General features: G+C 32.2%; 1 protein-coding gene across 1 annotated transcript; it reads right to left on the bottom strand.

Moving 5' to 3' along the window:
* Positions 1–4,213: 4,213 nt before the first annotated feature.
* Positions 4,214–24,936, bottom strand: LOC127701687 (uncharacterized). Its single transcript, XM_052205686.1, has 2 exons — positions 24,373–24,936; positions 4,214–6,946 (listed from the first exon to the last, which is right to left on the bottom strand). Exons 1-2 carry the CDS (start codon positions 24,434–24,436, stop codon positions 6,087–6,089), a joined length of 924 nt encoding a protein of 307 aa, XP_052061646.1. The 5' UTR covers positions 24,437–24,936; the 3' UTR covers positions 4,214–6,086.
* Positions 24,937–26,783: the final 1,847 nt, after the last annotated feature.

Here is a 26,783-nt window from a genome sequence, read left to right on the forward strand (position 1 = left end):
GATCAACGGAACAAGTGAAAAACAACTGCCATATTCCTGCACTTGTATGACATTTGTCTATAGTTCCGTCATATTGTCAAAACGTAGTGTGCAACCCAAACAGACATAATGTATTAATATGATAATAAAATTGAAAGTTAACTGCCTAGTCATAGTGGATGGCAAAAAAACAACGTATAAATTGTTAGAGGTTATAGGAAAAGGAAACCGGGTTATGATCATCAGGAATTGTATGGGATTTTCCATAGATAGTCAAAGACGTCTATGCAGACTTATTCTTCAGTTGGTAGTACAATGAGATAACGTGTTATTGTGAAGAGCTACCAGGACAGTTGGTGCATGTACAATGGAAAGGACTAGCTGTCATCTGGTGTCTTAATCGAAATATGCTTAAACTGCCATGGTTGAAGTTAGGTTTTATGATTTAAAAGTTACAATAGCATAGACTATGGTAATGTGGATATCAGAGTCTAAAGATTTATTTTGAAGTCCATTAAGTTCTTTTGGATAACATTTATAACGTAAGACATATGATGATAAAGTTAAGCTTTCAACATCTAACTTCGGTATCATTGAGTTACGGATGAATTTAACAAGTTACTAATGATATATAGCCGACTAAGTGCTTGCACCTCTGCATTATGCTAAACTAATCTTTAATTTATCCCAAAGACATATGCCGCAAGTGTTGTCAACATGTCGTGTCGTGTTGAATCCAGTTCATTTATATATCCTCCAGAACTAGAAATTAAAGAAACAACAGACACGGCTTCCTCCGCCTCATTTTTAGACTTATACCTCGAATTTGACATAAGCGGTCATCTTAATACCAGGATCCATGACAAACAAGACAATTTTTATTTTGAAATTACCAATTTCCCCGACCTTAATAGGAGTTTACCAACTTCACCTGCATATGGGATATACATTTCCCAACTCATTCGGTATTCAAGAGCTTGCAGCTGCTACTCAGACTTTATAAAACGTCACCAGTTTCTCAGCAAAAAGTTGATGAACTAGGGTTATGTCAAAGAACGTCTCGTCCTTTTTATTAAAAAAGTTCATCGGAACATACCAAGACCTTGTTGATAAATATTCCGTATCAACTTCACAAATAATACATGATGAAGTATAGATTCTAAGTACTGACGTTGTTTATCATCTTACATACATGTTATATGGTTCTTTTATTTGTCTTTGTAAATTATTTGCCTGTTTAGTCCATTTTTTGTAATACCCTTTTGGCGTGGCTCGGTACTTATACATCCCGCCATTGTGTTATTGTACTATGGTCATTTTTTTTGTATTTTTGTCTTTCATCTTTGCTTATATGCTTTGTCTAGATGCCATTTTGTTTTTTCTTTGTTGACATATTTGTTTGTTTTTATAGTGATTAAGATTCTAACACAATGTAGACTGCTGTACCCCTATATTTTGACATTTTTACCTATTATGTCTGTTTGTTTTGTTCACACATTGTTGTCAATATAATGAAATTTTATGCGACTGTCATACAAGTGAGATGTTTAGGTAGCTTTAAAACCAGGCTTAATCCACCATTTTCTACATAAGGAAATGCCTGTACCAAGTCAGCAATATGACAGTTGTTTTCCGTTCGTTTGATGTGTTTGAGCTATTGATTTTGCCATTTGATAAGGGACTTTCCGTTTTGAATTTTCCTTGGAGTTTGGTATTTTTTCTATTTTACATTTTTCAGGTGGGGTAAGTTCGTATGTCTGATTGTTGTTAATGCGGTCTTTTAGCTGTTTTAAATCATAAGCCTTGTATCTATGATAAATTTTACAACCAATGAGTCCATGGCACAACTGGTAGTTGTTTCGTATCACAAGGGCATCACCGAGAGTATCACAAGTCCAGTGGTCATCACTTTTGTGTTGCCATGAAATATCAGTGATATGTTCATTTTCTGTAAATTTGCTGCTTATGAAATATTGAATGACTAGAAATTTTCAGTTTTTAATGCTTTTCAACTTCGTATTTTATTTGACCTTTCACCTGATTTAATTCAAACGCCACTGATTGATGAGTCAAAAGTAGACGAAACGTGCGTCAGGCGTACCAAATTATAAGTTTGACAATGTTGATTCCGATTTTCTGCATTTGAACGTCCTTGTTGCAGGTTATATAAATTACATAATCCCTTATGGTTATGCTGATGTCTGAAGAAAAGATGGGATAAAGATTACGTTGTCAAAGAAAGTATCAATGTCTTTTATGTTATTCAATTGTAATTCAACGGACTTCTCTAACTTAATTAAGCCTTGATGAGAATTTAATTATTTATTTGCTTTTGCAACATCAATCATTGCATGCAGATACAAATATCCCAAACCATTAGATACGCAAATCCAAATTAAAAATTTAGGTATTGTAAGGAACATTCAAGTAGTATTGTCTTAAGACAAAACATTCATTAGTAATGATATTTGCTAATTTTGTTCAGTCTTAAGCTGGTGTCAAGATATGGTTACATCCAAATATTCATAAAAATGGGTATAGCGTTTCCACGACACAGCAAATTATTTCATCTTTTAACAAAAAAACGAATTAAGGTTCCATCATCTACCTCAGACAAAGTTAACCTAAGATTGATTTGGTTATTTTCAGGTTCCTTTTTGTCATATAGTTTTTTGAGTTTTGGTCTTACACATCCGTGGCTTTCAAACGATTCAGCATTCCTTATGAATTTTCAATCCAGAAAAGCCCTTCGAACGCAAGGAATTAATAAAGTGTTATTTGAATTTAACAAAGAATATAAAAACAAACTTACTTAAATCCTGAAAAATATCAACATGATATTTTGCTAACCTATTTTTAGGTAAGTTTTCGTAAATACAGATGTGAAAAAATCGTTTAACTTAATAACATTTATTGATGGCAGATATAGGTTTAACGTTCTGTGCAAATGTTACATGTATATTTAGGACAATAGTATGTAATTGTCGTATGGATATGTATACTCTGCGTTGTACACAACAGCCAATCTGAGTCGAATTTTGACGTGGTAAGTGACCTGGTCGACAGCAAGGACATTATGTCACTTTCATTCTCGGACAAATATAACCTGTCCCAGTGCTGTTAAAAACGAAAACAACACTTTATAAATTTCATGTGTCCGAAGCGCTTTTCTGAATTTATCTTCACCAGGAACGCTCAAAGACGAATATTTGAAAGCCAAGGATGTATAAAAACCGAAACAGATGAAGAACTATATGGTCAAATAGTACCTAAAAAGACAAATCCATAAAATGTTTACTTTGACTGAGGGAGTTGAAGCCTTAGTTTCTTTATAATTTCAAAATTTATAAAAGGACAATTTTAGAAAGAATTGTTATAAATCATGTCAGTACCGAAGTACTGACTCCTAGTGATGATACCCTCGGGGACTGATAGTCTTCCAGCAGAGGTATCGACCCAGTGCTGTAAAAAATGAAAACAACACTACATAAATTTGATACGTCCGAAGCGCTTTTCTGGATTTACCTTCATCAGGAACGCTCAAAGCTGAATATTTGAAAGCCAAGGATGTATAAAAACCGAAACAGTTGAACAGTTATATGATCAGAAAGTACCTAAATAAAAGTATATGCTGATGGTCTTAAATGCATCGCGTCGGATCGGGCTGAAGATATGAAACATGATAATTAACGGAGATAAAATTTCAATTTCTTGTGAGAGAAGAAAGAAATAAATCCAATCTTTAAGTATAATTTCAGAGCACGTGATATCTCTTTCTTGTTTCTAACCTTAAATATGTCGTGTTCACGTCTGTTTTTGTTTTTGAAAGGTTGTGTATTTGTTGTTAACATTTGAGCATATTTAAATAATTGTGAAACAGAATCTGTTATTTTCAACGGTCTATAAGGTTTTTTTCTCGTAAAGCACAGTCCCTTGACTATTTTCGGCTCTATTGAAAGCCTGTTTCAGATATTGGAAGACAACCTGAAAAGGCCTTTTACTAGTACTGGTGTAAAGTATTAGTTTAGATGAATTTGTTCTAATCTTGTTGTATTACGACAACTGGCATAATAGCTCATTTTGTATTTATCTCCCTTTCGATGCTACATCTTTCTAGTGAAGGTTAATTCAGAATGCAAAAAAGGTCATCGGCATCAGCAAAAATCGTACATTTTATTTTTATTTGTTCCTTAAATGTTTTCCCTTTATTAGGCGAGAAAAATGCATATCTTGATACTGCTCAGACATTGTATTTTAAACGTAGGATTACTTTCATGACAACTACAAGCAAATATGAAAGACAATAACATATTAAAAATCAATACAGTGCAATATAATACATATAACAAAAATAAATATTAAATGGGTATCACAGATTTGGTCAGGCATATCAACTGCCATAAAAAAAAATATAAAACCAACAAAATACTGCTATTTGTTTAAGTTCAGTTTTGCATAAACTGTAATAAAAGAACTTATGAAAGGCAAAACAATATTGAAAAATTTCTATGCATATGTCCATTTTATCACAATAAACAAATATTTCAAATTCATTGATTTGTAATGTTACTTTTTGTAGCCAATGATCTTCTTTATAAAACTAACCATTCGGGAAAAATTTGGACATTGACAGAATCATTGAGTTGTGTTTCGCTCATATAAGATTGATTGATTGATCGTTGCTTGCCTAACTTCCAGTGACTAATATATGTCATGCATATTTTTCAGGACAAATTATCAAAAATGTTGTACAATAGGTTTTGCAAAAGGACCGACCGAGATGAAGAGAGGGAAATTTTGGCAGTCACTGGAAAGGGGCAGAAAATGTGCTTCGTGTAAGAATAGATGTTTAGTTTCGTATAGAAAATATAATATACGCAAGTCTATTTTGGATTGTGTTTCATAAGTTTATATAGTCCTATTTAATGTCTATTTTCTGTGATTTCGATTGTTGATTCTTTTTCATGCCTAAAACGGCACTCTATATTTAATATAAAAATCCAGTTACTAGTAATTAGGTACCCGTATTTCTATAGTAGTATTTCGATTAATGTCCTGCAACCAGTCTTGAAAAAAAATCATCAGCAGCAAATAAAGAAATATTTATATAGTAAATTATGTTGCTGATATTATTTGGTTATATGACTTGCTTTTGGCATCAGTAATCACATATTGAAAATAAAATGAAGTTTCCTTTTATAATATCAAATATCTAAGACAATATTTTGAATGTCATTTACGATTTGCTTTTCATGGGTTTTAAATAATTTAGGTATTGGTAATTTCTTTAAAGAAATGATGCTAACAATGCGTTCATACAAAGTATCTAGTATCTTTGTATCTTTCATAAAATTGTAATAAAAATGGATATAAAAAAATGCATTTTCCTTATATATACAAATAAAATAAATAAACAAAAGTAAATCATTTGTCTCAAAGACCCTACCGTTTTGTTTAACCAGTTAGAAATACTCTTTAATAGCAAATGCCAAATTGTCTTAACCTATGCTGTTTTTGCCTATTACTTTTAAGTAAAGTTTCAAAGGATTTGAATCTACAAAAAGTGACGGATAAACGGACATGAGGATTTTAGAACAAGAAACCTGGTTTTATCAAATGTATAATTATAAATTTACAAAAAAAGGAAACATATTGAAGTTAAACTATTCATTGTCGTGGTTAAAAATCTGTGACTCAGACATCTACTATTATATACTTTTCTTTAGATTCTTTTGATATGTGATAAATATTGTAGTATCATTGAAATTGCATTAATTACCGAAAGGTATTTGCACAAAAATCTGTTTTGAAAGGAAACTGTCGAGCAAACACACCTGTACAACATTAATCATAAAGCACTTTTGATTAAGTCTAATGTTTACTTGAGCGAAGTTTAAACTAACGTTTCTGATACTCATATACTGCAGTTGCAGAAAGTTCAATGCACTGGAATACTAAAAAATAATAGCAATTACAATGAACTTGTACAATATCTCTTTCAGCAAACCAAAGATGTCACCCTGCATTGACTGTCGCATCTTTAATAGCATAATACTTTGTAAGGGCCATCCACTACTTAGATTAAATGAAAAGAAATTTTGTCAATTTCATGTCTTCTTCAAATTAGATTTATTTGAACTACTAACATCTGCAGCCTTCGTACTAGAAGAATTGTTCCCGTTAACTTCTACAAGGTCTTGAAATGTAACACTTTTCTTTGTCTTATTATTGCCATTATTTCCATTTATAGAAACACTAATAGAAACGCCTGTTGCTGACGTAACATCGCGTGGTCTTCCAGGAGAAACTTTAGTTACCAAGTCCGCTCTAGAATCGGGTCTAGAGTCAGTTATAGAATTCGATCTAGAAACATTTGGTCCTATAAAATTTTCTTGTTTCTTACCAGACGGCGGTCTGGTTGTAGGTAATTTGTGTTTTAGTTTTGAAGAAGGAGAACTATTGTTTGTAGTAGAAGTTGATGCTTTTTCTTTACTATTTTCACTTGATTGTATATTTCCAGTCTTCGTTTTTAATTCGTCCTCAGGCCCTTGTTTGATTTTGTTTGATAGGAGGACAGTCAATTTATTAGACAATGCATTTTTATCCTTTTCTTTAATCTTTGATTTCGCTTCTTCTACTGTAATAACAGTACTTGAAGTCTTGTCACTTTCATTTCCTGTTAATGTGTCATTTGCTTTTCTGGACCACAGTCGGAAAAACCTCTGGCCTACGCCTACACTTCGTGCCTTCCTTTGTAATGCTATAAGCGACAGTCTAGCTCTTATGATATTTCTAGTGTTATCACTAATGTCGCTGGCGTCGTCCTCAATAACGGCTCTATCGTGACAGACATTTGCTACCTTTGCTATAATGACTGCAAGAATTACACCAAATAATGCTATACATATAGTTATGACTATTTTGGGGTATGTTTCAGTGTAATTTGCCGTTACCGTACTATTGGAACCTGCAAATAGAAATAATGTTCTTAGAAGAAACGTTAATCAAAATATGTTCGATATTAAAATTGAGTCTTATAAATAAGAGGAAATGTATGGTATACCTCAATGACACAGCAACACCAATGTCGAAACTAACCAAAGACATTTATAGATCAACATACAGTTCTCAACAGTATTAGTCTTCTTTTTTATCAATTCTTTATAGATATAGTAGTTTATAAGTTCTTATTCGTGGCTTACTTATCGGTCTAAATACTAAGCGATTAATACTGAAAAGATAATCAGTTTAAAATCCATGAACTGGATTTAAAGGGGCCTTTAAATATCTATATCTCTTCGTGACATTAACGAATCTAAATAGCAAAGGTTATACACTTAAATTAAAGTTACATGTACTAAATCATATATAACATAATTGTGTTTACAAAGAGGCACAGTTACCATTATGCATTAGTTATGGATATTTTTTTAGTCTACTACTTGCAAAAGTTAAGTCGGCGTCATATCTTGACTTTCATCTAGAAATTAACAATGATGGTCGGTTGAAAACAAAACTATACGACAAAAGAGATGATTTCAGCTTCCCAATTGTGAACTTCCTATTTCTATGCAACCACATTCCAGCAGCACCTGCATACGGAGTATATATCTCTCAGTTGATACGATATTCCAGGGCTTGTATTTCCTATCATGATTTTCTTGATAGAGGGTTGCTGCTCACAAGGAAGCTATTAAACCAAGAGCTCCAAGAGGTTAAGTTGAAATTGTCCCTTCGTAAATTTTACGGACGCCTGGAAACACGAGTTGGTTGACTGTTATGGAATATCCGTTTCACAGATGACAACGGATATGTTCCAATTGTTGTAACTACAATCCCGTCCCCTTTTCCCCGAATGTGACCTACCGAGTTAGACTTATCACCGGATTTGTATTAACATGAGCAACACGACGGGTGTCACATGTGGAGCAGGATCTGCTAACCTTCCGGAGCACCCGAGATCACCCCCAGCTTTTGGTGGGGTTCGTGTTGCTCAGTCTTTTGCTTTCCATGTTGTGTTTTGTGTACTGTTGTTTGTTTGTCTATTTCCTTTTTGGTCATGGCGTTGTCAGTTTGTTTTCGAGTTGTAAGTTTGAATGTCCCTTTGGTGTCTTTCGCCTCTCTTTGCAAGTATCTTTGCTTATTTCTTTCTGAAAAAATATTTTTCGGAGAATTTTCTAGGTTTTTTTTTAGGGTAGTGTTGTTTTTATTGGGCTTTTTTTGTTGTTGTTTTTTTCATTAGCGGTAATTCTTAATATTTTCTTACACATGAACGTCGATTAATGTTATGGCCGAAGCAAACCAGATCACCTGTAATGGTAAACACCCTGACAGATTATACAGCATATCTTAAGTTAACAAAAAGTTTGAAGATGAAAAAAAAAATAAACAAAATAGTAGTCAAGAATGCTAAAATTAGACAGACAAGTCCGTACTTTAACAAAAAAAATAAATATCAAGGAACACGAAACCATAGTAGAAAAAGAACACTTAACCCGCGTTCCCATTTGCTGAAATAAAGTCGTTGATTTTGAACCTAGTCTACTCATCTAATCAATGGAAATGTGTCTCAGTATTATATATATAAACAACAATACTGTAAATAGTTCAACTTTTTACAAGCATAATTTAATCTTCATTTTATTGTGATTGTTCAATTAATTAAAATTTATGGTCTGGTTAACCAATTCCTGTAAGCGATGTCATTGTTAAAAAACCCTCTTGAAAGAATTTAAATCTATCTTATAATTAAGATTTAATAATATAAAAGCAGTAGATGTTTGTAAAAATCTCATCGCACCATACGTTTAAATATCTGTTAAACTTCTTACGCTAGAAAATTGAATCCATTACCATAACTTTAATAAATTAAATGAAGTGTCTTATGCTATTTTATTTTGATTAGAGATGTCCAAGTTGTGGTAAAAACTAAGCTTTTAAGGAAAAAAAATCACAAAATTGAAGAATCATCTGTTTGTGCCCTTTTTACGAAAATTATAACTTAGGTATTATATGCCTTTTCGAATTGATCCCCGTGTCAATTTTATCCGTTTGTGGACATTTCGAAATGACCGTCACATTGCTTGGAAAAAAAAGGTAAAATACATAGAATATATCCAGAAATAATTCCTGGTTTAAATTTGTTGTGTTTAAACGTTTCAATACTATGCAATTTCGTCTAAATAGCTGGAATGGAAACAATGAATGATGCGATTAGAAGAGAGTTATCTCTTTATTGTATCATATACGCCGAGCTGAATTATTTAAGTTCGAGCTAAAGAAATGTTAACAGTTCGCAGGATCACTATATCCGGACATATAATTTTGATACTAGTGATTCGTGCTTAGCATAGAGGAATTGACTATCACTTTATATTAAAGACACATTTTGAAGATACAAACTAAGATGGAAAAAAAAACCTTATAGCCACTAATTATTTCCAAACTAAGGGAGGCCATACCATGTCTTTTGCTATTGCAGGCATCACCAGGCAAGGGAACCAGACTTGTTACGATAGGAAATAGAACAATATTGGTACAATTACAGACCAACTTGGAAAATTGATCCAAACACACTCGATGTACGTACGTTGGTATTTTCACCACCTTGTTGGGTACTATGATGTAAACAGTGATGTACGAACGAAACTCCTAATAAATGATAATAAGGTAGGTTTCCATTAGCGTAATAACCCTTACTTAAAATAAAGAAGTAGCGTTTACATTCAATATATCTCCAGAGAAGATCCACTCTTACTTCGCGCATGTAGCATTAGTCATACAAAGATAGATTATTTTTGCAACAAGTTAGGTTTTTTTGTCTTGTTTTTACTGCCTCTAAGTGAAAACAGGTCTATTTCTGAGTTTATATAATATATATATATATATATATATAAATGAAAAGTTTTGAAAAGTATTGAACCGAATTATCAATAAGTCCCATGAACGATGCAATCGCTAGACTTTTTACATGTATATGTTTGTTGTCTGTATTCCCTCTGCGAAAGACCATAGAAGAACAAATAACGCAGTGACTGATCTTTCACGATCCAAATTACGCGTTGCCTGATCTTTTACTGTCAATTTTGAAAAATTAACAAAAACCTTTTTTTAAACAATAATCTGGACATTTCAAGGGACAAAATCATTTCCACTTAACTGTACTATCTGACACACAAATGAATTAGTTTCATATATATTATGATTTATTGTGACCATTGTAGATTCTAAACGTGTATTTTTCCTCTTTTTTGATTCGCATAAGGTTATGTGTCATCTCTTTGCACACAATGGAAAACCACCTCATCCTGAAATTTGGGATGGATTTATGAATGCCCAAGGATGAATTTGGCTTTCGTTAGTTTTTTTTTATAGTTTTTTTCATCATCATCTTTATTATTATTATTATTATTATTATTATTATTATTATTATTATTATTATTATTATTTTATCTGATTTAAATTGCATTTCATTTGAATTTTTTTATTGTTATATCTTTTCATCGAGCTAACTTTTCAATTTACTAGTACTTAAAGGATTATAAAAACTACATTTGCCCAATATCCTTATTCTCGTAACCATTGCAGATAAATAGGTATAGAGAAAGTGCAAATTATGTAAAGGAATATGCATCTATTTACAAACATTTATATACAATACAGTGATATCCCAGAAAATTTTATAAAAATAAATGATTATACTATATATATGATATGTACATATATGAATTCAGGTTTTTTTTGTTTTTTTTTTGTTTATTATTTTTGTGATGTATTATGTAATGTGTTATTTTGTTTACATGTATGCAATCAACCCCATACGGGTATAATAGTGCATTATTTCAATAATTAAAAAAAGTATTGCTGTGACGACATTTGCTAAGACTTGTGTTTTAGTATATGTGTACTTTTGTCAGTAACATTGACGTAGAAATTAAAACCCTTGATTCTAATTTATTAAATTATTTTCTACTACTTCCCGGTAATGAAATATCTTACCATGCTATATTTTTTTAAATCATAATATTATGAAATATATAAATATAAGTTTATGAGACTCATCGTTTATCCTGTGAAGGTATTAATCACTTTATTCTGAGATGACGTCAAAGGGAACATTCTAAGTATAATAAACCCTATTCTGAAATAAAACACAGTATGTAATCTCGACAGGAACACTCTATAAGTCAGTCTTTGCTGTGAAAAGACTCTGTCTGTTCGTTGTTTTTACGTTTTGTGCTTTTATTTGGAACAGCCGTCCACATTATAATATTGGCGGAATTATAGACTCACTGATGATATAATTTTTAAAAGTGGCAAATAGTTTGCGGATTTCGTTATCAGTAGCATCTGGCATTATTTCATCTATAAAACTGTCCTTAAATTTCTCCCGTGAAGAAATTGCAATCCCGAATCCTTGTCGTGCGTTAACCACATTTCTATTTCAGTTGACGATTTTTTAATTATTTGTGTGTAAGACATTTGTTATTTGTTTGTTTGTTTTCCAATAAGTAAATTTCCCGCGTAATGCGTTATGTCGCAAAATGGTGGTAAACTGTTCGCGCAAACGTAATGCGACGGAACGTCATAAAGGTAGAACTCTTTCGCATTATGTATGTGTCGATTTTAAAAGTATATTGAGTAAAAAAAATTAAAATAAAAAAATTTCAAAGTTACGGAAATAATTTTTTTTATAAATTGTTTATTTCAAATAAAAATTTATCCTGACTATCTGGTTTATTTTCTTTGTTATGATAATTAATTTATTGTTATGTTTATGATTGTATATTTTATTTTAATAAAAAAAAATGTTTAATGGTAAATTTGTTATACTCAATATAAAAATAAGAAGATGTATGTTTGCCAATGAGAAAAACCATCCACCAGAGACCAAATGACGTAGACTGAGGTTAGCAACTACAGGTCACCGTATGGCTTTCTACAATGAGCAAAAGCAATACCGGAACGTAAGCTATAAAAGGCCCCGAAATGACAAATGTAAAACAATTCAAACTAGAAAACTAATAGTAAAAATACATTTCAATAACTAATATTATGTATTATGGGATACTTATTCATTGTTTCATATTTCTATTAATGCTTCATATTCACGATATAGAATGTAAACAACTTTTTTCAAAATATATAGAATTTGCTATTTTTCTATTTTCTAAACATTTACTGTAGTACACCAAGGAAGCTTTTTGATTACAATAACAATCAGAATAATATATAAAAGTGGTGTGATTAAACATGTGGGCGGAGCTAATACTGAATTATTAATTTTCGGGGTTGATTTAACCCTTGAAGCAATATCGATATAATACTTACATGCTTTAATATAACTGAAAAAACATCTGACTAAATCAGGTGATTCGTCGTTTTTGCCAATAAAACAATAATTCTGTATGAATTGAACACACTCATATATTTTAAAACGTCGCATCGCAGAGTTGCCGCTCATAAACACAAGAAACGTGATAGACTATTTTTATGGTTATAATTCTTTTTCGCTGTGTTGAAATATTTTTTTGCGGATCCAGAAGAAAATAGGTAATTCTAAGGAGAAGTATACTTTTTAAATGCTCTTGTATTTTCAATTGTTTGTTTAACTGTTTATTCAAAAAGCACTCAGTATTTCTATTGTAAAGCTCCGATTTTATTTAAGGTATGATTTCTGATTGGAATTAAGTTGTTTAATTTCAGATAATTAAATTTAAACTTGTCGTTTTCTTATTTCAAGTTGTTCATCAGGGTTTTGAAAAAAAGAGACAATGTATGAGATTGCACAGACTAACCGTATTAAATACTTACAGTTTATTTGCAACTTTGACATTGCTTAACTGTTAAAAAAAAAGAAGAATGTTTCTAAGGACACGAATGACCCCGCTCAAGCTTTGCAATTTATTAGGTTAAAAATGGACATAACTCTAGAACGGTAAATGACTCACTGCCCTAATTCGATCTCTGTCTGCGTTTTGCGGTTCTTATAGCATTGTGTATGAGTTTCGTAAAATTTGTAAGAGGCAAACTTAAGTTAGAGTGCGGAAACGAAAATTCGACGGACGGAAGGACAGTCAAGGATAACACCTAATTCCCCCGTGGCTTACAGCGGGGCATAAAAATCAAAAGTATATAATATGTTGGGTTAAAAGTTGTCACTAACTTGTGAACTTCCGATTCCAATTAATATGCATGTCTACTGCTTTTTTACTATAGGAATATAGCGTAAAATAACACTGAGGAAACCAGTCATCGAAAAGGACATATACGTATTAGTTCAAAATGTAAATTTTTGTAAGTCGAAGTTTAAATGAAGTAATTAAGACATTTCAAACGAAAACTCAAATCAATCTCAAGACGCGTAGTTTGATACTCGTAGAATTGTTATTCAAGTTGAAAATTAATTTTTCAAAAAGATCAGTTAGATTCAGTGTTCATTGCAAAAATCATGATGATGTGCGATCCAAATTATCTGACACCGTTTACATTTACTCTGACTAAAATGTTTAACGTTTCATTCAACAGCGAAATAATACAGTTCTAACAAAAATGAAATTGTATGTGTGTTTTGGGTTGGGTTGGGTTGGGGGAGGTTAATCACTGGTACGCACTAGATACAACATACAACATTCGACCAGCAAGCTGATGATCTGCTGTGTAATAGAAAGAGTAACTGAAGAGTATTACTAGTTGCAGAAAAAAAATTCAAATTCAGTTCTTGTGTCAATGATATTTACAGAAAAGACACATTTAGGTGTTGTCTTTGCTGTAATATTTTTTTCTGATTTAATAGACTTATTTATGAATAAAGCTGAAGATACCAAAGGGACATTAAAATCTCACAAATCGATAGCCTGGGATCCTGGCCAACTGCTTGACAGTAGACCTATCGACGAAGTATCAGATTGGGTCAGGATGCCAGGCTAACAAATCGAGAGAAACTGCATGACAACGCCATGTCAAAAACGAAAGACGACAGAAAGACAAATAATGAAAAAATATGAAGATATGGTATGATTACCAATGAGAACAAACAAACAAACAATTGGAGAGGGTATATGAGCCCAGTGAACAAAAATGAGGATTAGAGTAGTAATCAGTGTTAAATTAGGACATTCCAGTATTATATAATTGTTATTCGGGCTTTATGGCAATATGGGATCATATTACCTGACAGTGGCCTATACCCCCTTCACCTGACAGTTCAAGATATGAAACACTATGATATGAGCATATATCCCTTTTAAAGATGCCGAATAACATATAGTATATAGTAGATATACAAACAGTTGAAAAATTAAGATGGCTCAATACAGATAAGGCCACACCAATTTGATTTATAGTTCTTCGGACAAAAGCTCCAAAAAATATGGGGCGAGCGAGCGAAATTTTTTTTGTTGTATTTTTTACTTGAAAATGAGTTTTTATGAGGCGGGTGCTCTACAAGTGAAGCGAGCGATATATAATTTTTTTTGAATTGTGCGATTTTGAATTTATGTACATGTTAAAACTGGGTTAATTCATAGAAAAAGGAGGAAAAAACATGCTCTAATGCATATAATTTGATGGATTGGCGCATGAACCATATCCAACTTTCTTGTCTCGCTGGGGTTTAGTTAATTTTGATTATTTTCGTCAAATAAGCTTTGTCTGCGTGAATTTTCATTAAAATTGCAGATGCATTTTAACAAGAGGAATTATGTTAGTTTGGTAAATGACATATGTTGAATAAAATTTAAATATGTGTATGTATCAAAAAAAAAATGCCCCTGCAAAATATTAAATATTTTTTGATATAGTTGTTTTCATTATATCTTTATATGGTAATGATTGTTTATAACTATAATTTATCCATACAAAGGATCAACATAATGAGTGAGGTGAATATTTCAACATCATGAGTAAGATATTTATATTGCTATGCATGTAGATCACAATGTATTAAAATATTCCTTTAAAATACATATCACAACATTCACATGCATTATTCTGACAGCAAAATACTCTTTCCTTTTGCTCCTAAAAGCTGCAATGCATTTTAAACTGTTTAGCTTGACTAGAAGAGATTGAACCAATTACACATCCCTAATTGTTATGAGCATGCCTATCACAATACCACCACTTTGGTCTCGAACGTTGGAACTCTTAAATTTCTGCTTGTATGCCAATAGACGAACAAGGAGATATGGTTTCATCAAAATAAGATAAATCTGTGATTTTTTTTAAAATTCACGGGAATTTAATATTAATTTCATCCAAGATAGATAGGTCTATAAAATAACAAACATTGTAGATAAACTTGTACAAAACAGCAGCCGGTGTTTCAAAATTCCACATAGCAAATCTGAACAATATAAACAGTCATTCTTTGTAAAAACAATTTTTATTGGAATAGACTACCAAACAATCTCGTGTGTACCAAGACAATTGAGAGCTTTAAAACTTCGGTTGCTCTCACATCGTTGGACTAATTTTCCAGCGCCTCTCTTCCATTGGCGTTGCAATTGATGCTATATCCTGGCCCTGCAACGTACTTATTCAGATTCAGGTCTATGTCTGTTGAAACAATAATCCGGGATGACGATGGTTCTAACGAACATTGATGTGATCGTGGTCATCTAAAGACAGATTTTTAATATTCGTCTCCTAGAACAGGTCTTCATAGATAAAACAAGATGCATTTCGGATAACTGTGTGTTCAGTAACTACTTGTCCACGGCAATGAGTTGACACAACTACATGTTGGCATCCCGATTTTTGATCTTTTATTTACAATTCGATTTATCACACGTGCGTTTGAATCGAACGGAGCAATATATGCACAAGAAAAACGTCTATGTGAAAAAAAAATTTCAAGAAGAAACAAAATTTGGAGCGGCATGCGGCCCAAAAATTTGCGGAAGCGGTAATTATTTTTTTTTATTGAAAAGTCAATTTCTCCAAAACAGGAGCGGGAAAATCCAAATAACTAATAATCAATTTGGTGTGGCCTAAGATATGCTCATTGACACGTTTACTTGAATAACGGTATACCTCAATACTACACCATGTCGAAATAGTGTCCGACGCAAACAAATTGTATTGTTTATTCTTTTACAATTTATAAATATTTATAACATAGTATATCTATTTGTCAAGCTCAAGACCACTCGGAGTCTAGACAATCTGTGGATAATATTTTATAGACCACAAAAGGTCTGCAATCATCACTGAAATCTTTAAAAGACAACAAAATTAATTTTAATCAATCTATTCATAATTTTTAGGGACCACAAAAGGTCTGCAATCCTCACTGAATTCTTAGCTTTACAGGACAACCAAATTAATTTGAATCAATCTATTCATTTGTTTATTATCTCATTTGGTTTCGTACCGTTCTAAGTATATCTGTTTTTGTTTTGTAAGTAAACTTGTAACGTTTGAAGTACTTACCTTAAATATCAAATTAATACATAACGTAAAGGTAATTGGAAAGGCATGACCTATATGATTTTTCAATATTATACATAAATCCACTTCAAAAGACGTCTAGTATTCAAAACTTTCACTGCTATTAAACAAAGGCACCCGAAGTTGTGAAATGTCATAGTATCAAGCTCTCCTTTAACAGGTCATTAAAATGAAATAAGTATTATAATCATGTTTGTGGATGGTATTTTTCAGACAGTAAGTAGACTAACACATTTCCTCTTATGCATGTCTATATCTACTATCAAACATGCTTCAAGTTTAATACTTAGAACTTTAATAAATAATTTATAGCGTAGATAGTTTGTGCATCTAAAACCACATGATAATGTGCATGAACATTTTACCTCAAGTAATGAAAATGTTAAAAAAAACACTATATGTTCAGAAAATAACAAAAGGGTAAGAGCAACAAATTGCATGGGTTAGTTTTGAAAATGTATTTTGACATATAAGAGATGTCCTTTCATGGCTTTTAGATATTATTTGGTGCTGATTCAGTTTGGACCTACCCAGATTTTGAAAATGACATTATAAGATAAATAACAGTTTAATATAAAGAAAAGGGCTTTAGAATCGACATTCCTTATGATGCGATATTTGAATAATTGCTCAAAAATTGATAAAAGAAAGGCGATATACGTTTTCAATATATCCTTTTTATTTTAAAAACCTCATTACGACCATTGGCAAATATTTCAAACATATTAACGCTTATGTCAACCGCACTGCAAATTACATTGGTGGGTTCTGAAGGTCAATAGATTATACGGGTAGGCTAGTTATGTTGACCTCAACAAGAAAATAATGAGTAAGGTTACATACTATGTTTCGCTAGAGGCCACCTACAGACCTACCAGAAGTGAAGCAGAAAGGTTCATAAAGATGCTGAAAGTGCAGTCTTCCAAAACGGGTGACATAATTCATGATGTTTCTATTCAAATTGGATGTAAAGTGTAAATAGTATCTTTTTATATTCACTATGTCGTCCATGAACATTCATGAAATATTTGCCACTGGGTGTTAAGAAAAAATCTCTTCTGCTTAATCTTGTGATAATTTGTTTATTGCTTTTTTTTCTTTGTTTTCGTTTTATTTTATGTTGAAACTTTGTTGAAACTATTTCTATTTAATGTTTGAAATGTGTTAACAAGACTATTTGTCTATTAACCGAAAAGCACATAGCATTTATACATTAGTGTAAATTGGTTCCTAAACTGGCGACAGAATGAAATTGTCTGACGTCTTTAACATAATGTGAAAAAATAGTGGGATTAACGGTACTTCGGATATGTTTTTTGATTGCCCTTTGGTATCGTCTGCCTTTTTCGCATAAATTACGTTACAATGTATGTATATGACGTTATCTTTATTCAAAAAGTGAATTTATTTTAACAATTGATTACCTTGCTATACACACATTCTAATCACACAACAATACTCTGAACTGTTTGGGATTAAATCTTAAATATTTTTATATCGGCTGATATAATATATAAAAGCGTACTTTATAATGGCCTCTACAGTTTAATCCCGTAAAACCAACTATTACTATTTAATCTAGAAACAGTAGCTGCTTTTAAAGTTTTATACATTTCTGATATCACACATCTTCAGAGTGAAATAATAAAAATATGAACTCGTAAACTCCTTAATAAAATCGAGTGACATTTCCATCTTGTCTGAAAAGGTTTAGGTTTACACATTTGATGAGTATAAATTCCTGTCATGTATTGAGAGTATGTTAAACTCTCTTCATGCAAAAGAACCATAGCAACCACCCTTCCTAGGGATCATATATATGAAACGTTGTAGGACTTTGAAATATAAACTTCAAGATATGGATATTTTGTGCCGTAGACTGCTTTTGAATTACCTAATTTTACAGGTGCGGATTTAGGATCTGATATTAGGGGACGCCCCCGAGAATTAGGAGTAAATGGACCATATTCTGACAAAACAATGGCTGTAGTTTACATTTATTGTTTTCTTATTAAATGGGGTGCGCGGGCTAAGTGTTCCCCCGTCTGAATCCGCGCCTGCTTTATATGAGTTTACAACGTTATTCATTGAAAGCGTTTTGATAAAGTTAATAGTGAAATAAAACTCAAAAGTCTTCTGAAACGTCCATCTTTGTGAGCTTTTTGACAAAGTTTATAGTGAAATAAAACTCAAAAGTCTTCTGAAAGGTCCATCTTTTCGTCGGAAACGCTATAACGTTTTTATTGAATACTTTTTGATAAAGATAAAGTCACTAATTAATGAAATAAAACTCAGAATTTTTCCCAAAGGTAAACTTTACTATGTTCAAATGGAAATTTAGACTTCAGATGCCATAGTCACATTTCTTAAAAATATGAACGAAAAAGAAATGAGTGGTATATGCTTTATTGAACAGCCATTAGCTGTCACTGATATCAAGATATTATACACGACTATAATTTCATTGGAAGTGAACACAGTGCTTATTATACTGAAAGCACACTTGTCAACCTGAAGTTGACAGAAATGAAAATCAACAACACTTGTCTTGTGAAACAACTGTCATAATCAATAGTTACATTTGTTCCCGGAATAGTAATTTAAAGATTATAGGAAAAAAGACAAACGTATGCATTTTTTATCAATCAAGGTGTTGCTAACAATTTTATGAATAAGGTATAGTAATAGGGCTCAATTTCAACTGGGCTATTTAGAAATTTGCAGTAGAAGCAAATCCCAAAATATTAGACTAAATATTCCATCATCTATATAATGTTTGTTGATATTGAAAATCAAATAAATAAACCATCTTTTAAAAATATAAAAGACAAGACAAGACAATTCAAGGACACATAAAAATCTGTTTTGAACAATTATTGTGGTTTTCTATACATAACCTAATTGGTCCTTCCCGGTGAAAATGTACGGTCTCAAAATATAAGATTATTTAACGGGTATATCTGAATATTTTCCTTGTAAGAATATTGAAACTTATTTTTCTCAAGGGGAAATATTCACCAATATTTGTGCTATAAACCGTTTACAGTTAGGTTTAATTGTATAGTAAATGGCCAATGACAGGATTAAACAAAATATTTAAGGAATGAATGTAATATTTCTTCTGTCTATGAAGAACTAACATCCCAAATGAGGTGCACACTGTATAACCCCCTCATTTTGAGGTTATTTTGAATTTGAATTTGATAAAAGCTTTCAACCAATCAGAAGACGTGTTGCATCCAAAATTAAATTATTTGTTTATAAATCTTGACGTCTATATTTTCAAAGTCCTGCAACGTTTCATATATGACCGATAGGAAGGATGGTTGCTACGGTTCTATTGTATGAAGAGCATAACACTGAAAGGATTTTGACCAATCTTATGTATAATCAAATACATGTAGACCCTATCAAAATATTCAAATTTAGTATTGAAAAGGTTACTTTTCTTTTAACACATTCTAACAAGATAACACCTCAGTAATTTTTTTTAAATTATTTTTCCTTATATTTAATCTTTAATATTTCCATAACGGCTTACGAAGCGACGAATTGTAGTTTACATTGCCTTGAATATTAATCCTTTTAAATTTAAATTTACTGTTATAATCTTAAAACGGTTGCGATTTTAAAACGGTATGGCTAGTATTTGGATGCAAGTTTTTGAATATAAAAATAAGAAGATGTGGTATGATTGCCAATAAAACAACTCTCCACCAGAGACCAAATTACACTAAAATTAACAACTATAGGTCACCGTACGGCCTTCAACAATGAGCAAAACCCATACCGCATAGTGAAGTATTGTTGTTAATATAGTCCTTTATTATTATTTATGAAAAATATAATGGTATTGCCATGTTATACTTGATTCTATGCTGCATGCAAGCGTACAACGAATTTGCATATTTGTTTTTCGTTTATCGTTTTGATCATAAATCAGGCCGTTTGTTTTCTCGTTTGAATTGTATTACATTTTGTCATTTCAGAGCCTTTTATAAGGTAGCTTGCAATGCGGTATGGGTTTTGCTCATTGTTGAAGGCCGTTCGGTGACCTATAATTGCTATCTTCTATGCATGTGTTCACTAGTGGAGAGTTGTCTCATTGGCAATCATACCACTGTGTGACATCTTCTTATTTTTTTCATACTGGTCAGGGAGAGGATTGAGCGCTCGCAAAAATTTTAAACCCCGCCACATTCTGTTTGTGCCTGTCAAAAGTCAAAAACCTGTAATTCAGCGGTTGACGAAAATAACCAAGACCTTAATAAAAGGTTTTATAATGAGCAAATTTTATAGGATTAGAAATAAACTCAAGGTACTCGCAAGGCGTTTTGTGCTCGTACCAGCCCATATGGCAGTCAACAATGTGGTAGAGGTTTGTCGTTCTTAATAATGAAATTATAAATTTTTCTACGCTCATGTTATGCGCTCCACAAAGAGTCAAATAGCATACAATTTTACCATAGCTCAGCTTAAGCCAATAAGGTCCCTACTAACGGTATTAAATGGATTAGCTACCTAAACTACACAAACAATTAAAATATCGTTTCACTGGCTTCGGTTGACACAACCGTGACTACACTTTCACACAATCTTATCAAACATGACTTTTCTTTTTTACTCAAATAGACCTTCGAAAATATTAGCTGTATTTCATGTAAAGCCTTTTTCTGTAATGTAATTTATTCGAAGGATAAACATGTGTATATGGCTGGCTTCTGAATTTACGAGCTCTATTAACAACATCATCGTAAATGTGTAAGAATGTGATATCCGTTGATGCATAAATAAAATAAATGGTACCAATTTTACTGTTGATTGTACTAAATGTTTCCTTTAGTCAGGAAAATATAAAGTGTAGATATCGGTTCATTTCTTTAAGTGCAAACTGATTTTTTTAATCAAAAGAAATGCAAAAGGCATCATTTAGCAAGGCTAACTAATGTATATTCAACATCATTTGATAAACATTTCCGTCGTTTAGAATTTTACTGTTTAACTTTCTGTCTTAAAATGTTTGAAAATTTTACTAACTTCTTAAACGGTATGTGTATATATATATATATATAAAACGTCTGAATAATAGTCAACGATTTTTCCCACGAGGGCGCTGGATCGTTACGAGTAACGATACATGTAAGACATTGATAAAGGTTTTTCTCGTGCTAACAACATCAGCCAAGATGAACTTTTACAATATAAAGTCAAAAAGGTCAACAGGAGGGTGCCTTTTGTGTTGACTTACCATCCAAAATTTGACAACTTATCTCACCTAATCCGCGAAAATTGGAAAGAAATCGAAAAACATCCTAAACTATCCAAGATCTTTCCCGAGCCACCTGTACTGGCTTTCCGTAGGCCCAAAAGCCGAAAAGACTTGCTTGTGAGAGCTGATTTATCCTCTCAAGCAGGCTCTTCGTCTGTGGGCTCTTGCAAGGGTTGCGGGAACAAACGATGTCTGACTTGCAAACAAATGCTGGTTACCCAGACTTTTAACAGTCACTCCACTGGTACAGAATACACCATATTTTGCAATGTCAATTGCAAGACTAAAAATGTTGTGTATCTCCTACAGTGTAAATGTGGTAAACAGTATGTTGGCGAGTCAGAACAGCCGTTTCACAAACGAATGAACGGTCATCGTAGCGACTACCAATGCAAGCCAGACCTCCCTCTTAGTCGACATTTGAGATCCCCTGGCCACACTAAGGCAGATCTCAATCGACTGACCATTACAATCATTGACCACAAATCTGCTTGGTCTAGGGAGGATAGACTCACTCGGGAAAGATTTTGGATAAGAAAATTAACAACTTTGGCACCAAATGGGATAAATGAAAAGATGTAGTTCGACTCCATGCAGTGCTTCACATTTGGGTTATATTACTTATTATTACAGTCTCTGTTTCTATTTCTTTACCTTACTCATCTCTAAAATAAATCTGTTGAATATACCAATTTGAATTGCTTAATTTTTTGAGGGATGTAAAAGTACCCTGCCACGTTCAACTAGTTAACCTTAGTCAAAATTTATTATCATATTTTAACGGCCGTTTGTTTGCGATGTTTAAATACGCAGACTCTGTTGTAACTACTCTACCGTTGTCAAATTTGAAATATTTACAAATTTAGATCGTACAGTGCTGTTTATTTGGAATTCTTATTGACGCAATCGTTCTTGTAACATCATAACTGTCGTCATCGTTAAACGTTTAGAATTGTGCTAGTTCATATCGCACATTATTATTTTTATTTAAAGCATATATTTGAACTCTCTGTTGTAATTAGTCATATAACCTATGTCGTGTTTAACACATATTTAGAATTGTGCAAGCGTCTTACCTGATGTTCGGTTTGACTTTTTTATTGTATAAATTTAAAGATTGTTATAGTTTAATCTAAGTAGACTGATATATGATTCATTCAACATCACAATCATATTTACTGATGAAGGATATCTGTTATCCGAAATATTTAAAAATAATTACATTTATAGTTCCTTTTTTTTTGTTATTGGTGTTGTTGTGTACACTTTTTAGGCGTTTATATATATATATATATATATCTAAATATAATTTATGTAATGAAATTACTTTCAGTGCCAAATATGTCCTTTCATGGTAAAAACTAAATATAAAGTTATGAATGGCTAAGGGCGATAAATTGTTTAAATAATAAATGAAAATGAATAAATGTCAACACTAGCACCTTACATTTTTTTTATAAATAATATTTTTATATCTAGTTTAAAAGCTGAGTATGTAAGAATACGATTAAAGAAATCTTTGGACCGTTTACTTTGAACATAGTAAGATTTAAATCCTCTTTTGAAATGACCATTATTTCTTGTGTAATATTGTTTATTGCACAAAAGCACACACTAAATAAGTATATAATAGATCACACTGTCCTAGATAATAACTTACAAACATACAAAATTAAAGTTAAATTCATGTAATCAAGGCCTTGAAAATTTACTTATGCTTTTTGAAGGAAACAGTTAAGAGGTGTCTATAGATTTGTGTATATTAAATAATGTATGCTTACAATATCGCATTAGCGCATTATATGATAATATTTATCGCATTTTTAAAATATTAAGCGTGAAATTTCACCTCTTTTCCATTACTTAATGAATACTTCAGTTTCGCCACTGGAACAAAAAAGTAAGCAGGGGTCTGGGGGCGACAGCCCACCCCTAGAAGCTGAACGATTGTAGTAAAATTCTAATGGAAAATAATATGTTTAATAGAATTATTTGTAAGCACATGCTTACAATGATATACTGGTGCTATGCCACTGGAATATCTAATCCACTCACCACCAATTATAAAAAAAAACCAAGAATGTCATAAGACATGTACGACATGTATAAGAGTTTGCGATACTTATCATTTAGACAAGCCGACCGTGCGAGACCCTCATGGGTAGTCAAGGTCGTTAAACACCCCCTAGTAGTAAATTTAGACAAATTTGCCCAATAATAATCCGGATACAAAAAGACCTGTGATTATTTGTCCGTATTGAACTGGCAAAATTTTTGTGTATAAATACATTTACCGTTAGATAAGTTCTTATCTTATTTTAATGTTGACAACAAAAATATCTTATTAATACATGTATATACATATATTAAGGATTCGTATGACAAATGGTGGTTCAGTGTGGTGACTAACCCAGTCGCTTGCCTCCATTCCACCACAATCATGCATGATATATGTGATGCTATTGCAGAACAGACCAGTAATCGTGATAAATATCAGGGGGCTCCATGCGGCATAGAATCCTACTTCACTTCGCATGCGATATCCAACGTATTGACGTAAAAGTCGATGTTTTTTTAAAAATATAGTTAAAAGTTTGTGATGATTTTTTTTTAAAGTTCATCCTGGTCATGTACAATAAGTAAAAGGGTTAAATTGTTCTATTCAAACTTACCTTTTATTTCATGAATCAGTGTGCAAAATGTAACAACTGTGAACCCAGTCACAGGGTCCACCATGATGATATTCCATCAAATTTTCAATAAATCCCATTTTTACATAATATCATAGAAAAGAGCGATTCAAACTTTCTCATTGTTTTATTTCAGCAATTATTAATTTGTGGTAATGGCCTTGACTCAGGTCAATCATAAATGTGTTCCTTTTTGTTAAACACTCGTCAATTTTTTGCAGTCCGGTTATCTTGAAATAAATCACATATCCATTGATCCTTTAAAAATAGCGATGTGTTCATTTATAATCTTCAGATTGTATGTTGATATTTAATATATTTCTAAGTTACCAGTATCACAGTATGAGTCCATTAAAAGTTAGCAAACTTTTTGAAACGAGAAACACCTCCGCATATTGTTAATATCCACCAATTTTCGCTCTCTGTGTCAACAATGCTTTGCTCCAAACAAACAGTTCTATGTGTATAGTTATAACTGAACAAACGATTTATTAAATCAGGTATAACCGAATTTTAACCTGCTATTTAATTATTCCTTAAACTAGATCGTAGTGTACCTCTACAGAAAAACTTTAAATATACCCGTTAATATATCGATTGTGTTTAAAAAGCATATAATCTGTCTTTAATTGGAGGTTAAGCTGATTAATAAGAAAAAATTTCTATTGAAACATTATAATGTTATGTCATTACACCGTTTGTAACAAATACTTGTCAGTAATTTATAAGTACTTAAATCATTTAATGTCGTGGTAACATATAAAGGTAAAGGTTAATTAGCAACAGATTTAATTAATAGTATAAAGACGTATAATACAATTATATGTCTCTGATACAACACAAGTTTCGCTAATTAACCAATCAGTGCTATTTGTATTAATTCTGCTTTTTTATATATATATATCAAGAGAGATGTAAAAGGAGATGCCAAACTACGACAACAATTATGAGATTGAAAAGTTTTATAAAAATGGGAAGTAACTCCAAATATCAATACAGCAAAATCGGGATTGCTTATCGGCAGTGTAGATGCATTAGGGAACAAAGATCAAAATCGGCTGTACACTATCGCATACTTTATCATTTTGAGTAATCTAATTCCACCAACAATTCAAAGTATGATTGTTTATCCACTGCACAATGGTAACGATATAATAGACTCGCATTAACTAATGAATCATTTACCATGAGTACCAACTGTGCCCCTCTTCTTGCCGACTTGTTCTCTTATTCCTATGAGGCTGAATTCATACAGGACCTTCTTAGGAAAAAGAAAAGAAGTTAGCAGTATCCTTTAACTTTACTTTCAGCTATACAGATGATGTTCTCTCACTAAATAATTCAAAATTTGGTGACTATGTTGAATGCATCTATCCCATCGAACTTGCGATTAAGGATGCAACAGATACAGTTAATTCTGCCTCATATCTTGACTTACATCTAGAAATTGACAATGAGAGTAGGTTGAAAACAAAACTTTACGACAACAGAGATGATATCAGCTTCCCAATTGTGAACTTTCCATTTCTATGTAGCAACATTCCAGCAGAGCCTGCATACGAAGTATATATCTCCCAGTTGGTGCGATATTCCAGGGCTTGTATTTCCTATCATGATGTCCTTGATAGAGGGTTGCTGCTCACAAGGAAGCTATTAAACCAAGAGTTCCAAGTGTGAAGTTGAAATCATCCCTTCGTAAATTGTATGGACGCCATCACGAGTTGGTTGACCGTTATGGAATATCCCTTTCACATATGATAGCGGATATGTTCCAAATGTCGTAACTGCAATCCCGTCCTTTTTTCCCCGAATGTGACCTACCGAATAGACTTATTACCGGGTTTGTACTAACATGAGCAACACGACAGGTGCCACATGTGGAGCAGGATCTGCTCACCCTTCCGGAGCACCTGAGATCACCCCCAGTTTTTGGTGGGGTTCGTGTTGATCAATATTTAGTTTACTATGTTGTGTTTTGTGTACTTTTGTTTGTCTATTTCTTATTTAGCCATGGCGTTGTCAGTTGATTTTCGATTTATGAGTTTAAAAGTCCCTTTGATATCTTTCGCCTCTCTTTGACATCATCAACTATAGTCTATGGAATAACATTGATACTTCAACTCGTGGAGCAGACATGGTAGACACATAGGAAAATTTAAAACGAAACTAAAAACTTAAAATCCCAATATTAATAAATACATGCCGAAACAATATGAGTTTGGAAGTCCACTCAATATTATTCTTAACCAACTTCGATGTTCTGCTTCCTTCTTAAATTCTGATCTGTATAGAGTTAATATTATTTCTGATCAATATTGCCGCTGCGGTGTGAATTGCGAAGATTTGCATCATTTCTTTTTTTAAAATGTATATTATATTCAGAAAAACGAAGT

Source organism: Mytilus californianus, unplaced genomic scaffold (genome assembly GCF_021869535.1).
Source record: "Mytilus californianus isolate M0D057914Y unplaced genomic scaffold, xbMytCali1.0.p SCAF_5, whole genome shotgun sequence".
Classification (NCBI taxonomy): domain Eukaryota; kingdom Metazoa; phylum Mollusca; class Bivalvia; order Mytilida; family Mytilidae; genus Mytilus; species Mytilus californianus.

Bases quoted from the DNA above. Each gene is read 5' to 3' on its own strand.
- LOC127701687 (XM_052205686.1), bottom strand. From the start codon at position 24,436: ATGGTGGACCCTGTGACTGGGTTCACAGTTGTTACATTTTGCACACTG. The intron at 6,947-24,372 runs GTAAGTTTGAAT...TTCTATTTGCAG, and splicing joins ACTGATTCATGAAATAAAAG to GTTCCAATAGTACGGTAACG.